Source organism: Arachis hypogaea, chromosome 16 (assembly GCF_003086295.3).
Source record: "Arachis hypogaea cultivar Tifrunner chromosome 16, arahy.Tifrunner.gnm2.J5K5, whole genome shotgun sequence".
NCBI lineage: Eukaryota > Viridiplantae > Streptophyta > Magnoliopsida > Fabales > Fabaceae > Arachis > Arachis hypogaea.
Window position 1 is genome coordinate 28,132,066 of NC_092051.1, and position 17,366 is coordinate 28,149,431.

The 17,366-nt window shown below is 30.6% G+C and overlaps 2 protein-coding genes across 2 annotated transcripts; one reads left to right on the top strand and one right to left on the bottom strand.

The window, feature by feature from the left end:
- The first annotated feature begins 3,761 nt into the window (after nucleotides 1-3,761).
- Nucleotides 3,762-7,896, top strand: LOC112758879 (uncharacterized). The gene is made up of 2 exons (XM_025807666.3): nucleotides 3,762-7,162; nucleotides 7,250-7,896. Exons 1-2 carry the CDS (start codon nucleotides 3,862-3,864, stop codon nucleotides 7,630-7,632), a joined length of 3,684 nt encoding a protein of 1,227 aa, XP_025663451.1. The 5' UTR covers nucleotides 3,762-3,861; the 3' UTR covers nucleotides 7,633-7,896.
- A 7,882-nt stretch (nucleotides 7,897-15,778) lies between these two features.
- LOC140180078 (uncharacterized) lies at nucleotides 15,779-16,330 on the bottom strand. The gene has a single exon (XM_072220474.1). It carries the CDS (start codon nucleotides 16,328-16,330, stop codon nucleotides 15,779-15,781), a length of 552 nt encoding a protein of 183 aa, XP_072076575.1.
- Nucleotides 16,331-17,366: the final 1,036 nt, after the last annotated feature.

The following is a 17,366-nucleotide window of genomic DNA, read 5'->3' on the forward strand; positions in this document are numbered from 1 at the left end:
ACCACTGCCTAGTGAAGAAGGAAATGGTTTCTCAAATGAAAGATGATTCTAATGATCTCGATGACTTAGATGATAACTATTTAGATAAGTACGAATAAGGTTATTTACTTTGATTTAAATATTTTGTATTATTAGTAAATTTAGACGAATATTTTTTATTTAGTTATTTCTCTTGTCTTGAATATTTATGTTAGAAGATTATTTGTTATCTAATATTTAGTATAAATTTTATTTTTATATTTAAAGGTTTATTTGCCTCATTAATTATCTAATATTTTGTATAAATTTTATTTGCATTAATTGTCTACTGTTTTCAAATGAAAAAAAATAATTTAAAAAATATGGCTATTAAAAATCGACGCCAATGTTGTCGCTTTTTTATTTAAAATAGATAAAAAAATAAAATAGATGACGATATTATTGGTACTTTAATAATTAAATCGACGGTTAATTTGTCAATTTTAATAAAATCAAATATTGACAGTCGTATCGTCAATTTTACATAAGATTATCAATAGTCAGGGTGTCGCTTTCATTAAATATGTATAAATCTTAAATTCATATTATCGACAAAAAGGTTTTCGATTTTATTTAAAATTTGGTGACGGTTTGACAAGCTATCGATTTTATTAGATTTTTGAAAAATCAACACATTTAAAAGCGACATGTCACGCCATCGATTTTGCCGTCGATTATAACGGTGTTTCTTGTAGTGTTAATATCCTTCATAACTAAAGAAATTTTTTAAAAAGCTCATCTATATAAGGTTTTTTTTTTCTTTTCACATAAAATTCTGATTTTTTTATTCTTTATTATTATAAAGAATGTAGAATAAATATAGATTATTTACTCTAATACTTTTGATATATGTATTTAAAATAAATTAATAAATAAGATATTAAAATATATTCATATTAATAAATAATTTAGTTAATATCATGAGAAAATAGATAAATTTTTAAATAACTTCATTTATATATATAGATTTTCCTATTACATTTAATTAGTTGTTATAAAAATTAAATGTTTTTTATATAATAGATGCAAGAATTAAGCAGGAAAGAATAACAGACTCAAGAATTAAGGGGAAAAAGTAAAAAGTAAAAGGTAAAAGGAACAATATATAAAAAAGTTCATTAGATAAAAGTTCAAAATGTAAGAAATAAAAATTGAACCTATGCTTGTAAAGTGAAAGGGTTACTACTTACTAGTTATCCATTCAGCTAGAAAGACTTCTATAGTTCTATTAACATCTACACATCTTATAATATATAAATAAGGGAGTTTCTAAATTTTCCCTCGGGTCATGGCACCCACTTGGGCACTTACCCTCTCCTTTTCCCTCTCCCTTAAATCCGCTTTCGGTGGAAGACCCTTAAATAAAATTTAAAATCCTACTAAGTTAAAAGATACCGTAAAAGATGTGAACATTAACTCAATATTTAAATATTTTTTAAAAACCATTTTAAAATTAATAAATTAGTAAAATAAGAAAAAAAAAGGTAAAAGTCTAATCATATTAAATTTGCAATTTTGATTATGTTTATAACTAGTTTAATTTCAAAATAATTAGATACCTTAGTTTTTTACTTCACCTTTAAAAAAGAAAATCGATCTTAAAATCTTAAAAATCCTTAGACCCCGTCAAAAGTACCACGCACTAATTTACAAAACTAATTGACTGGCAAGTTGGGTCAATTAATTGGACAACGGAATATATATTATCATATGCAAGACATACAATAGTGACAGATATAAGAGTCAACCAAATTATGCTCATATAGAAAGGAGACTTTGAAGTTGGAAACCATGCGAAACCTCTTATTTGAGACTAGTTTGAGAAAAGGGACAACAATATATAACTGTAAAAAGATGATGTTGCTAGCAAATTCTTTCAATATTTGGGGCCTTTTCATTAAACCATTATTAATTATACACTAAAAACAGTTATTAATATAAATATATATTAAAATATAAAATATACATTATTTATGTATAAATAATATATATTTATACATAAATATATAATAATTAATTTTAATAACTAATTTTATTATATACATAATATTTTTTATTATCAAATATGGAATGACTAAACCCCTGAAGTAATTAATATTCAAAACTGAGAATTGATCTGTAAGTTATACAAGGCCAAAAACACAGATTTTATATATATATAATCTATCCACTCTTTGGTATATTTTTTTAGCTAAACTAGTTGAAAAACACATAAACTTATTAGTTTGAATATAAAAAATAAATATGCAAAATTAATGAATTTTATTAAGGAGATTCCAAGTAATTTAGGTAATGATAATTAAAACAGCGAGTTAGAATGATTTGGACCAAATAAAATATTTGCTATAAGAATTCAAGTGAAATTCAAATTAAATGGTTAATAATATGAATGAAAAACTTCGTTACAGCACACACACACATTTTATAAGAATTCAAGTAAGATTTATATTAAATGATCAACAATATTAATGAGAAGCTTTGTTGTAATACACGCACATATATGCACGCGCACACACTTTTCTAGTTAAGCTAGTTGAAAAACACATAAACTTATTAGTTTGAATATGAAAAATAAATATGCAAAATGAATAAACTTTACTAAGGAGATTCTAAGTAATTTAGGTAATGAAAATTGAAACAGCGATTAGGATAACTTGGAGCAAATAAAATACTTGCTATAAGAATTTAAGTGAGATCCAAATTAAACGGTTAATAATATTAATGAGAAGTTTCATTGCAACACACGCGTGCACGTCCACACACAACACACAGAGAGACATATATATATGAATTTGTATTTCCTAAAGTTTAAAATTCACTTTAGAAAATAAAGTGTAATTTTTCATTATTTATTTTATAAATGGGACCAAAAATAAATATGAGAGAGAAACCATTCAAGGGTAAAAAATCACACTTTATCTTCTAAAATACAAATTTAAAATTTAGAAGATCTAAATTCTATATATATATATATATATATAACAATTTCATTCCAAATTATCTATCCACTCATTGGTATATTTTTCTAGTTAAGCTAGTTAAAAAACACATAAACTTATTAGTTTGAATATGAAAAATAAATATGCAAAATTAATGAACTTTATTAAGAAAATTCTAAGTAATTTAGGTAATGATAGTTGAAACAAGTTAGGATGATTTGGACCAAATAAAATACTTGCTATAAGAAGTGAAGTGAAATTTAAATTAAAGGTTAATAATATCAATAAAAAAGTTCATAGCAAATTAGCAAGTGCAACAAATACTACCACTTATTATGACACTAAGCATGTGAAAAATAGATGAACACATGAACTAAGTCAACAAGACATTCCAGCTTGTATTTCTCCTTTTAAAAAGAATAATGAACATTGAACACATATTAATGATATTATAATCCTAGGTCCTAACACAACCCACATATAGTCGATAGCTCAAATGCCATAGACTCCTTATACTCAATTAAGAGGTTGCGGGTTCGAGTCTCCTATCTTTTTAAATTTTGGCCAATAAGTAATAGCTCAAATGGCATAGTCTCCCCATACTCAATTAAGAGGTTGCGGATTCGAGTCTCTTATCTTTGGTAAAAAAAAAAAAAAAAAAAACAACCCACATATGATGGACCATATATTTATATTTATTATATACAAAAAACAGGAACTCACTTTCTTTCAATCAATTTTAGTAGTTTAATTTATTACAAAGGCCCTGTTATTCATATACAGATCTCTTTCAAGAAACATTTCACTTTGACCGGCACTAACAAATTTCATACGCCAACTATATATAAGAAGGAACCATCCTTAACACCGTGAGAAAGCTTTGCATTTTACTTGGTTGTTAGACATGACAACCTTCCATAAAACACGTTCTATTGTCTTTCTGGTATTTCTTGTATCTCTACTTACATTAAATACCTCAGTCGCAGCATCCCCAATAACAGAAGCACAAGAACTTGTTAAATGGAAAAATACTCTATCCCTTCCTCTTCCTTCTTCACTCAAATCATGGTCACTCAACAACTTTGACAAACTTTGCAGTTGGGAAGCCATTCTTTGTGACAAAACAAACACAACAATCACCCAAATAAACCTCTCTGATTTCTACCTCAATGGTACTCTTGATGCCTTGGCTTTTTCTTCTCTTCCAAACCTCACTTATTTCAACCTCAACGGCAACAACTTCAGTGGATCATTGCCATCTTCCATTGGAAGACTCTCCAAGCTCACTTTCTTAGACTTGGGAAACAATGTTTTTGGAGACACTTTGCCTTCAGAGCTAGGCCAGTTAAAGGAACTTCAATATCTCAGTTTTCACAACAACAATTTCATTGGCACCATTCCCTATCATCTCACAAGTCTCCCCAAGGTATGGTACCTTGACTTTGGATCAAACTACTTTGAATCTCGAAACTGGTCTCAATATTCATGCTTGCCTTCACTAACACACCTTGACTTGGATTTCAATTCATTCACCCCTGAATTTCCAAGTTTTGTGCTCAAGTGCCACAACTTAACTTTCCTTGACCTCTCCCAAAATACTTTCAATGCCACAATACCAGAATCCATGTTCACCAATTTGAGCAAGCTTGAGTACCTTAACCTCACAAACTGTGGTATGCAAGGACCACTATCACCCAATTTGTCCAAGCTCTCAAATCTCAAAGAACTTCGAATGGGAAACAACGTGTTTACTGGTCCTATTCCGGAAAACATAGTATTGATATCCGGCCTTCAGTTTCTTGAATTGAATAACATTTCAGCCCATGGGGCAATCCCTGCATCCTTAGGCCAACTCAAAGAACTCCAGCATCTTGATCTTAGCACCAACTTTTTGAATTCTTCAATCCCTTTTGAACTTGGCCTATGCAGCAATCTAACTTTTCTTGCTTTAGCAGGCAATACTTTGACTGGTTCTTTACCTTTATCATTATCCAATCTGACCAAACTTTTACAATTGGGATTATCTGAAAATTCTTTTTCTGGTCAAATTTCTGCTTCATTGATCTCAAACTGGATCGAGTTGACATCTCTGCAACTCCAAAACAATAATTTAACGGGAAGAGTTCCTCCAGAAATTGGCTTGCTCACAAAAATCAATTACCTTTTCTTGTACAATAACACAATGTCAGGTCCAATACCTGTGGAGATTGGAAACCTGAAGGAAATGATACAATTAGACCTTTCAGACAACCATTTCTCTGGTAAGATTCCTCTAACTATTTGGAATCTTACAAATATTACAATCTTGAACCTTTTCTTCAATGAGTTATCAGGGACTATTCCCAAGGATATTGGAAACTTAAAATCACTACAATATTTTGATGTCAACAACAACAAATTAAGTGGAGAGTTACCAGATACGATAGCTCAACTGCCTGCTCTAGTGCATTTTTCTGTGTTTAGCAATAAATTCTCGGGTAACATTACTCAAGAATTTGGAAAGTATAGTCCTAATTTGGATACAATCTACCTTTCAAACAACAGTTTCTCAGGAGAATTGCCACCTGACTTGTGTAATGGTACTGTGTTAACTATTTTGGCAGCCAATAACAACAGTTTTTCAGGATCTTTGCCAAAGTCTTTGAGAAATTGTTCAAGACTAGTTAAACTTCGGCTTGATGTTAATCAATTCTCTGATAACATAACAGAAGCATTTGGGGTTTATCCAAGTCTTGATTTTATCTCACTCAGTGAAAATCGTCTTGTTGGTGAGCTATCTCCAAAGTGGGGTGAATGTGTCAACCTGACCAGGATGGAAATGAGTAAAAATAAACTTTCAGGAACAATCCCCTCCGAGTTGAGTAAGCTGAGTGAACTGGCATATCTGCGTTTGGACGCCAATGAATTCACAGGCAATATCCCACCTGAAATGGGAAAACTAACCAAGCTCTTTATGTTCAACATGAGCAAGAATCATATGTCTGGAGAAGTTCCTCAAAGTATTGGCAGTTTGGCTAATCTTAATTTTCTTGATTTTTCCGACAACAATTTTATTGGAAGCATTCCTAAAGAGCTTGGTAATCTTCAAAAATTAGTAAGCCTGAATTTAAGCCATAATAATCAATCAGGGGAGATACCATCTGAACTTGGCAATCTGTTATCACTCCAGATCCTCTTGGATCTCAGCAGCAACTCTCTTACAGGAGAAATTCCTCAGAACCTTGAAAAGCTTGCAAAATTGGAGGTTCTCAATGTCTCACACAACTATTTATCTAGCCGAATCCCAGAATCTTTGGTCAACATGCTCAGCCTTGATTCCGTTGACTTTTCTTACAATAACTTGACTGGTCCAATCCCAACTGATGGTATTTTCCAAACAGCAAATGCTAAATATGAAGGAAACCCAGGTTTGTGTGGTGAGGTAAAAGGTTTACATCCATGCATTACAAACAGAAACAAATCTGGAGGAGTTGACAAAAGGGTCCTTCTTGGTGTTCTTATACCAATTTGTGGATTACTATTGGGAGTGATATGTGTTGCAATCCTTGTATGGCGACAACACCCCAAACTCAATGACGAAGAGTCCGAAAGCACTCAAACTAGTGATAAAGCTCTTAGCATTGTGTGGGGAAGGGATGGACAATTCACATTCTCTGAACTTGCCAAGGCCACTGATGACTTCAATGATAGGTATTGCATTGGAAAGGGAGGATTTGGAAGTGTTTACAAAGCAGAATTACCTACAGGTCAAGTTGTTGCTGTCAAAAGACTCAATATCTCGGACTCTATTGACATTTCACCAGTAAACCGCCAGAGCTTTGAGAACGAGATAAGAACACTGACAGGTGTGAGACACCGCAACATAATCAAGCTATATGGTTTTTGCTCAAGGAGGAAACAGATGTTCTTGGTTTACGAATATGTTGAGAAAGGAAGCTTGCGAAAAGTGCTGTATGGAGAGGAAGGAATATTGGAGCTAAGCTGGAACAAGAGGATGAAAATTGTGCAGGGAATAGCACATGCACTTGCCTACTTACACACTGATTGCTATCCGCCAGTTGTGCACAGAGATGTAACAATGAATAACATACTATTGGACTTGGACTTTGAACCTCGTCTTGCGGATTTCGGCACTGCAAAGCTTTTAAGCTCTGACGCTTCAACTTGGACCTCAGTGGCTGGTTCTTATGGCTACATGGCTCCAGGTATGTATGCATTACTACTATACACTACAACCAATTTCAATTTTTTATATGTGTTGAAAGGTCATTAACAAAATGTGTAATTTGCAGAACTAGCCCAAACAATGAGGGTCACTGACAAGTGTGATGTGTATAGTTTCGGAGTGGTGGTGTTGGAGATAATAATGGGAAAACACCCTGGAGAACTCTTGACAATTCTATCCTCAAACATGTCCTTGTCATCCATGGAAGATTCACAGGTGCTTCTGAGGGATGTGTTAGACCAGAGGCTGCCACCTCCAACAGGGCAATTAGCTGAGGCAGTGGTGTTCACAGTGACCACAGCTTTGGCATGCACACGTTTGGTTCCAGAGTCCAGACCCACAATGCGTTCTGTCGCACAAGAGCTATCAGCTACTACACAGGCTTGTCTTTTGGAGCCATTTGAGATGATAACAATGAGCAAGCTTACAGGTTTCAAAAATAATAACTAGTCTTGCATGAAACAAGTTTTGTAAGTATATATTTTGCCTTGTAATTATAGGATTATTTAGCATACAACTTTTATTTCTCTTTTTTTAATTACTTGTTTTTATCATTATGTATTTCTGGGCTTATAGTTGTTGGAGTCAATCACATTGTAATTGTTGACTTGTTGTATACATGTATGTATGAACTGTCCAAAATAAAACAGAAATTTTCCATGTGTACTCCAGGGGCAGATGAAAATTTCGACAATACAATCTCTTAGTCATAAACTCATAATTCCATACATAGATATAGATATTATATAATAAACTTACATTATTGCCATCAAATTGCCATTGAATTTAGCAAGGCATTTATGTTCTTTGTTATTCATAATTTTGACCACTCACATTAAAAGTAGAAGGTTAGTGCCAACTTTGTTAGGAGTAGTAAATTATGGAAAATAGTTTCAGCTTTCAGGTGGCCTACTCAAGAATCCACTTCCTTTTTGTTTTTCATCTTACCCATCATCTCATGCGTTTGGAGTCAATATATGGTTCATTATTCGACCACAAATTTTATCTCGTGAATAATTAGTAGCACCACTAAATGTCATTAGATGAATATAATTTTCTCAAGTTGATAGGACCTATAGCTAGGTGGTTATATTCTTTGATCTCTCAACACTTCATTACAAAGGAGTAAAAAAATCACATGAGATAATAATATAAATTGAAAATAATACTATACGATATTTTTGGTTCTGTGGTTAACCTATAAAAAAAATCAAATACAGTGTGTATTTAAACAAAAAAATTGGATTTTTTATTTTAATAAATAAAATAATTATAATAATTATTGAAATAAATCTTTTAAAAAATATTTATTGAAATAAATACCTTTTCTTATCTCGTTTACACTGTAAACGAGATATACACTGTAAACAAGATACGTGCATGCTTATCTCGTTTACACTATAAACGAGATAAAGCCTGTTGACGGAGATATCAACAGGCTGAACGAGACATCGCATTACATTGGGGCAGCCGACTTTGAGGTTAGTTCTGTTGTATTTAATTCTGTGCAATCCCATTTGGAAATATTTTTTGTATGTGGCCATGGTTAGGGTAGCCGCGAAGAACTAGATCATAATTATTAGTTTGAAACTCTGTTTTACTTGTGCTAAGTTGTTATTACTTATATCGTTCTAGTTAGGTTTTATTTAGTATGTAATATGTAACTTAAAAATTTGTGTAATTCAGAAACATAGAAATATGTAAGTTAGAAAGAAATATTTATTTAACATTAATGTTTTGTATATCATATTAAATTGATCTAATTACAAAACTAAAAAATGTAAGAATTCAATAAAAAAAAATTAAAATTATTTCTTTATAAGGTTGAATTATTTTTATTCTTCAGAGAGGCCTCGCCTTCTACTGTCCCGACGAGTGAGTCATATCCTTCCTCCACCCAACGCCATCGTCCCGTATCTGGTTGAGGCTGGATTCGGCGACACAGTGCCCGTCAGAGATTTCACTTTTGACAATTCCCCCATGGGTGCTAGCAACCTATATCCCACCCTTCCGACCTCCCTCGCTTCTGTACCACCGAGGTTACTCAATATCAAACTCTTCAACTCCGACAACGTACTTACACGCTGAATGTGCAACAGTATCGGATTCTCACACTCAAATGTCACTCATTGTCGCTAGGGGTGGCAAACGGGCCTAAATCCACCGGGCCGGTCCGCGCAACCCGCCAAAAAAGGCGGGTTGGGCTAGAAAATTGGGACCGCCAAATAGCAAAAGCCCGCTTAACCCACACCGCTTAAACCGCAGGTTTTGGCGGACTTTGGCGGGGCGAGGCGGACTTCCCCGCCGGGCTTAGTATTTTTTAGCAAGGGGATATTTTTACAATTTTTTTTACCAAAACCCAACTTCTCCCAACCCAACTTACAAGAGAATGAAGATGAAAATTGAGTGTTTTGGATTATGTTTATTTTGTTTTAGAGACAATATTTATAATTATGTTTTGGATTATGTTTATTTTGCTTTGGGAACAATATTTATAATTATGTTTTGGATGAAAACTTGGTTTATAATTATGTTTATTAGATATTTATAATTACAAAGACTTTAATGTTTGTGAATATAAAAATTATAATAGTTAAAAGTAAAAAACAGAAGAGATTTTTTTATGCCTTATATATATTATTTAATAGTTAAAAGTAAAAAAAAAAATGATATTTGGCGGGCTTAGCCCGCTGGCCCACCAGCCCGCCGTTAGGCGGGGCGGGCTGGGATTTTGGGACCGCCTCACTAGGCGGGGCGGGGCGGGCCAGCCCGCCTAAGAGCGGGCTTCTGGCGGGGCGGGGCGGGGCGGACTTCCCCGCTTGCCACCCCTAGTTGTTGCTATTTCTCATACGACAATTGGGATAAACACACACAACTATGTATACGTTGTTACTGGCCATTGTTGCGTTATTTTTGTGAGAAAAACGAGACAGAAAAAGATATAAAATATTTATGAAAAAATGCTAAAAGTTACACATCCTTTTATAGTAGTTGAAAAATTGTCTTTTTATATCTCGTTTACACTGTAAACGAGATAATAGAGAAATATTTATTTCGATAAATATTTTTTAAAAGATTTATTTCAGTAGTTATTATAATTATTTTATTTATTAAAATAAAAAATCCTAAAAAAATTCATAAAAACTCAAAATGACTCATAATAACAAAGACCAAGAAATCTTATCACTCGTCTCCATATCTTCAAAGTAATAATGTTTTATAATTAAAAATCACATGGTACAATATGATTGGATATTGCAAAGAGGTTATTAGTTCTACCTACAAATTATAAAGCTTAGTTTGATTTTCACTTCATGGAGGTAACTGTCTTTTTCATGTCACCAGATCCAACATAAGGAGATTTAAGTGTCTCATTAACTTATATAAATTACTAGTTTTTTTTTAAAATAATCTTCTACACTGTATCTAAACTCAAGAATAATTTTAAAAATGACGAAATGATATTTAAAAAATATTTTAGCAATGTAACCACAAATATAGATATATGAATATTTTTTAGTAATTATACTTATAAATATTTACCAAATGCCTCTCTAAAAAGATCGTCTAAAATTATATTATTAGTAAAATGAGAAAATAATAGAAATATAATTATTATATTAAAATTATAATTTCTATTATATTTATTAAGTATTATTACTTTAATTTAAAAATAATTAAACCTTTTATTTTCTTATTTTACCAGCCTCGTTGTTTAGAGATGATTAATTCTGATCCTAGAATCTTGGACTAGAATCTTGAATTTGTCTATGATAAAAAAAAAGTATGAATTGATTCTTTAAAGCCTAAAGAGAATATATTATTTTTGTGGTTATGATGATTATACTAATTTTTAATATTATGTAGATGGCTTCTAAATTGATAAAATTATAAGTGAATTGGAAGATAGTCCAATTATGTTAATAATTGTAAGTATAAATTTAGTGAAAAAATATGAATTTGTGTTGTGATAAATATGTATTTAATAAAATTAATTTATTATATATATATATATATATAAAAGTAAATACCAATTCTAAATAAAAAAATCAGTTATCTCTTCTTTTTTACATTGATAAAAAAAACTGGTATCTTTATTTACTTTGTTTTATTAGTATAAAAAATATATATAATTAATTCATATCTTTTAACAAAATTATCACCAAAAGTAAATATCAAATTTGAAATTGTTATTTACAAATTATGTAATTTATATATATTTAAACTGAGTAGTAAATAAATATTAGTAACTACATATGTAACGAATAATACAATGATATTATTTAATTTATTATTCATATAATTCTATTAATTAAGTAAATATAGTCAATTCTTTAATTGTTTTTTTATATATTAAAATAGAAAATTTCAATCTTTTTTTATTTTAAATTAATATGGTAATTAAAGACAAAGAGGTTACACATATATTAATTACAGTCTAATTTTAGTTCTTTTAAAATTAATTAAAAAAATATAATAGTAAAACCTACACTCTTAATATAAAATTTGTATTTTCGTAAAAATACATATAAATATAATGAAAAATAAAGATTTAAATTTAAAATCTCCTCTTTTACATATAAATACTTAGTGCCATAAGTTAGTAATTTAATTTTTCTTTTACTTAAATAAGTCAAACAGTTAGTAATTTAATTTTTTTTTTTTTTTCAAAGTCAGATAATTTCATTCATAAAATGAAAGAAACATATAAGTTCATATATGGGATAAATAAGGAAAAGGGGGACTCTTAACGTTCTACTATAAAGATAACATCATATAATAATCTAATAGATCTCACTAGGGAGACAATGAACTATTTGTATAATGTGTACAATAGGCTATTGAGTTACAAAATGAACATCTCCCATACTATCTAGAATAACCATCCGAGTACTAGCGATAATAAACATCTTCCCAAAAGCTTAAATTGATTTTGGGGTTGGAAAAATGTAACACTAATAATTATATCTCTAATACTCTCTAAACTTCCATTGTACACATTGTATAAATATTCCATTGACTCCTCATACTTTCCCTAATCTAATAAGAGAAACAAAAGGTAAAGTGCTCATCAAATTAGGAAGTGGGAATTTGTTGAAACTCTTTCTGCAACTTCAAAGTTGACGCCATTATCTCTTCCACACGAGTTGATACATTATCAAAGATGAACATGTTTCTAGCCTTCTATAAGGACCAGCTCAAAATCACCATCATCATTCTGTGAAAGAAGTTATTGGGTTGGGTACGCAAGACTCCCATTTTCAAGTTCCACTCAACATAGAAATCATTGTCTTCAGTGCCCCTTCTATTAGCTGGTAAACCCATTTTTTTTACCAAATTTCCTTTGATTTTACACAATAAAAGATGCAATGATTCATTATTTCTGGAAATTGTAGGCATCTTCGGCAGGTAGGTTGAATCTATGGGATGCGATGATGAAGCTTTGGTAATACATAAATAAATAATATTTTATACAAAAAATGTCCTTTTACCTATAAAATTGTTTAATTGTAATACAAATTAAAATTTGATTTTAATTTTTAAATATTGAAACTCCAGATTTATTTTTAAAAAGTAAATATTTTTTCACATTAAACATAAAAATACCAAAATATCCTTTATGTAATAATTTTAAAATTGATTTTGTCTTTGTTAGGATATTTGAACTTTATAAAAAAATTAATAAATATTTAGTTGTAATTATTATTTTAATTTTATTGATAATCAAGATTCTGTTGTGTATTTATAATTGTTATAAATATTTTTATAAAATTTAAAAGTTTTTTATTGTATTAATAGTTACAACTAATAATGAGTAATCTAAATTCTAAATTTTTTTTATTCTTGTAAATTTAATAAGTTTTTAAAATATATTTAGTTGACAAATTAAAAGGACTAACATTTAGAATTTAAATACATTTATGATTATTAACTATGATGCTTTAATTATTTATATTTAGAATTGTTCATATCAATTTAAATTAAATAGCATTTAATTGTTATAACTTACTAAATCTTTAGTAATGGTAAATAAGTAGTAATCAATAATTCAAATTGTTTGTGGTCGAAGTAGTTAATAAATTATTTTAGTCTTGTAAAGAAAAATATACACGTATTTTTGAAGCAGTGAGGTAAAAAAATCTTTATTTTATATCATATTAAACAAATTTTTAGTAAATTAGATAATAATAATAATAATAATAATAGTAGTAGTAGTAGTAGTAATAATACCAATATAACTGAAAAATAGATAAATAATAAGATATACTGATACAGCAATAGATAAAATTTTTTGTATGGTATTGTTTTTGAATTTTAGACTCTTATAAAAATAGCATATTTATGAATTAATCCCCCTAATTTTTTTTTAATTTTTTTTCATACTCAAATCTTTTAAGGTTCTAAACATACTTTCATCACCATAAAAAGTTTCTAGAATCTTATATACCCTAAGACCTGGTCAAAAATAGCATGCATGCATTAAGTTACAAAAGTAATTGACTTACATGTTGGGTCAATTAATGGGATCTATGAATATATATTTGCATATGCAAGACATACTTTTATCATACTAGACTCTTCTTCCTTTATAGTGACGGACATTAAAGTGACTCAAAGAAATTATGCCCGTATGGAAATGAGACTTTGGAGTGAGAAACCCTGTGAAACCTCTTATTTGCGACTAAGTGGAGGAAAGGGACAGTAATGTATAGCTGTAGTAGACTAGTAGTTGATGCTCTTGAAGTAATTTCTATAAAAAAAAATGTTTAAAAATTAATAGAAATCGGCCGATGAGTCCAAATTTACCAAATTTTATATTTTTTAATTATTGTCGAAATAATTAAATAATATTAAATGAAATAAGTTTATAACTAGAGATATTAAATGTACAAAACCCCTATTATTAAACACGGAATGACTATTATTTGGGAGCCTATTATTAAACACAAAATGACTAAACCCCTCAAATAATTAAGATTCAAAAATGAGAATTGGTCTGGGTTGACAAATAATAATTTATGAATTATAGATGACTGTATAAAAGATTCAACCATACTATGTGTATATTAAAAATTAATTATTAAGTAAGTTATTTATATAATATATATGTTAAAATATAAAATATATATAAAAAATAAGTTGAATAATACATGTATTCATACATAAATACATTATAGTTAATTTAATAACCAATTTTTGTACATACTTAATATTTTGTTTGTATATTTATTTGTTTTGAAAATAGTTGTATACTTAAGTCTTAGAGGTACTTAAGGAAAAAGCTTTTTTTTTTTTTTTTTTTAATGTTTGGCATAATGACAGGGATCACATGGATCACATGGGTAACTAAGAGCATTTTTATTGAACTTGAGATACTGTAGTCAAGGGTACAAATGAGAATATTATGCAACTTATAAAATGGTACATGGCCTAGCCTATGGTGCCAAAGTACATTGGGATCAGTTTCTAAAACTAATTGTGTTGTTGTTGCAATGCTTAATGTATGTGCCGTTAAGTGAGAATCGTGTGGCTATGCTATTTTGTATAAACTTCCATTGATCTCAGCTGCTCCAATCTTCTTCATTATATGATAGTCCTGGATTTTACAATTAAATTTGTTAAAAACAAATTGACAATCGATTGAATTAATGAGACTCGAAACTAATATGTGGTTTAAAGCAAAGTCAAATAAGTACAATACATTGGTTAAGTATAGAGAATTAAAAATCTTGACAGTGCCTGAAATTGTAGCAATTAAAATACATTTGTTTGGTAAGTTGATTCTAAATGGACTTATGCATTGAATGCCACTGATAAGTGTGAAAAATTGTAAGTGTAAATGTAACATGTACTGTTGCTCCTGTGTCAATGACCCAGGAAGTTGACCTGATTGGTGCAGGTTTATGTGAGAAAAGTGATCTACCTTCAATGAAATTTGCTGCAAAGGTCTGTGATGGCTGAAAATTTGTGGTCAATGAAAACTGATTGACACTATGATGATTGGTGGCTCCTTACTGTTGCAGTAAGGCTAGTATAGCTTCCTTTTGCTCCAAAGTAAAAGAAACACCTGCATTGTTACTGTCCTTGTACAAATCCAGAGTGTCACTGTCTTCATTCTCATCAATCTCAGCAGTGATGTTGTTAGCAGATTGGATCATCCTTTGCTTGATGTGTGGAGACATACCGTACTTTTTATAGCATGTATCAACTAGATGACCCGTTTTGTCACTGAAGGAACATTGTTTTATATTAGATCTGCCACCTCTAATATCCCTTCCTCGGCCTCGAGGAGTGAGAGAAGGTGTATAATTGGTTTGCCTCTCAACGGCATTGAGTAATGGTTTGGAATCAAATGAATCATTCCCAAGAAGCTGTCTTTCCTGTTGCAGCACGAAGGAAAAAGCAATATCAACTGAAGGTAAAGGCTTCATCATCATTATGTTTGTTCTTGCTGTTGAGTACTGATCATTGAGTCCCCTAAGAAACCTTACGACAAATGTATCTTGGCAATAACTACGCAAGATGCCGATGAGGCTACAGGCGCACGTAGGTGAACATGTGCAGGCAGGACAGGCTGCAAATTTTTTAATTCCTCTCATATCCCTTTTAATTTCATAAAATAGGAAGTGACGGTGAGATCTCCTTGTCTCGTCGAAAACAACTCTTCGTCTAATTCGGCTATGCGGAATACATCTCCATGATAGAATCTTTTCTTCAATTTATCCCAAATATCAGAAGCAACTCCATTCCAAAGTACGCTATTTGCAATCTCTGGGCTTAGCGAGCGAGTAATCCAAAAAACTACTAAATTGTTGCATTTGTCCCAAGCATGGAACACAAGATCATCTTCGGTAGGTTTCGGTAAAGAACCGTCCACAAAACCCAGCTTATTCTTTGATTTTAGTGCTCTTTGCATTGAACGTGACCAAGAACCATATTTTGTGGTATCTAGAACTAAAAGGATCAAGGAGTTACCTGGATATTCACCAGGGTGTAAAAAGAAGGGACTGGAAGGATCCATAATCGGATTCACTGAACTACGCAAGCTTACTGCTTGAATCGCGTTAACCTGAGCTACAATCGTAGCTATTGTATGTAAATCGAGGCCTGAAGTAACGGAACTCGGATTCATTGGGTTCGAATCCATCAAATCGTTACAAGTTCTTTGCAATTGAGGTGATCGATGCCGAAAATCTTCTTCTCTAGAACTCGTGATCGGAACTTATCAACAAGCTAATGGAGCATGCATTGATGATAACGTTCTCATCATCTCTATTGTATGAGTTGAAGAGAAGAGAGGAAAGAAAATCAGTAAGAGAATGGAAGAAAAAGACAGATGAATTAGAAGGAGAATGTAGTTGCATTGCAATGGCAATGGCTCATCGCACCATGTTAAAAGTGTGAATCGAAGATTGAGAAAATAGAGATATAGAGAGAGAAAGAGAAAGGAAATTATTATTGCTTAGGCATTGATCAAGAATCAGAGAGTTCAACTCCCTTAGAACGAAGGAACTAGCTTATATAAGCCAGCTTCTCATGCAGATTTTCAAACTGACTTTCGAACTAACTTACTCACGTGTCAGTTCCTTTAACTAATGGAAACTGAATTCTAACTAACTTGAAAACTGAATTCTAACTAACTTGGTTAACAATTTATTATATCAGTGACATTTTTCGTTTTAATTGTAATGATGATCATTTGGTGCAAGTGTATGTAATTTTTTCTTTTTTTTCTCATTTTTTCTCTGTTCAGTTCCTTTCATGCAGTATAATTCAGGTTGTAAGTTATCAATTTTGTGTCAAAATTAGCAACTTAAGAAAAAATGTCACTGATATAATAAATTGTTATTCAAGTTAGTTAGAATTCAGTTTCCATTAATTAAAGGATCTGACATGTGAGGAAGTTAGTTTGAAAGTCTGCATGAGAAGCTGGCTTATATAAACTACTTCCTTCATTCTAAGAGAGTTAAACTCTCTGATTCTTGATCAATGTCTAAACAATAATAATCTCTTTTCTCTTTTTCTATTTATATCTCTATTTTCTTAATTTTCGATTCACACTTTTAACAGTAACAATAAACAAATAATATTTTTGTTTTCATTACATACTTAATTGATTTTTAATTATTTTATTATATTAACAAAAATATTTTGTGTATGAACAAAAATATTTTTATATATAG

What these genes read in the sequence shown, in the direction of transcription:
- LOC112758879 (XM_025807666.3), top strand. Translation starts at nt 3,862, where the DNA reads ATGACAACCTTCCATAAAACACGTTCTATTGTCTTTCTGGTATTTCTT. An exon ending in TTATGGCTACATGGCTCCAG is followed by an intron (nt 7,163 to 7,249) that starts GTATGTATGCAT and finishes TGTAATTTGCAG; the next exon opens with AACTAGCCCAAACAATGAGG.
- LOC140180078 (XM_072220474.1), bottom strand. Translation starts at nt 16,330, where the DNA reads ATGGATTCGAACCCAATGAATCCGAGTTCCGTTACTTCAGGCCTCGAT.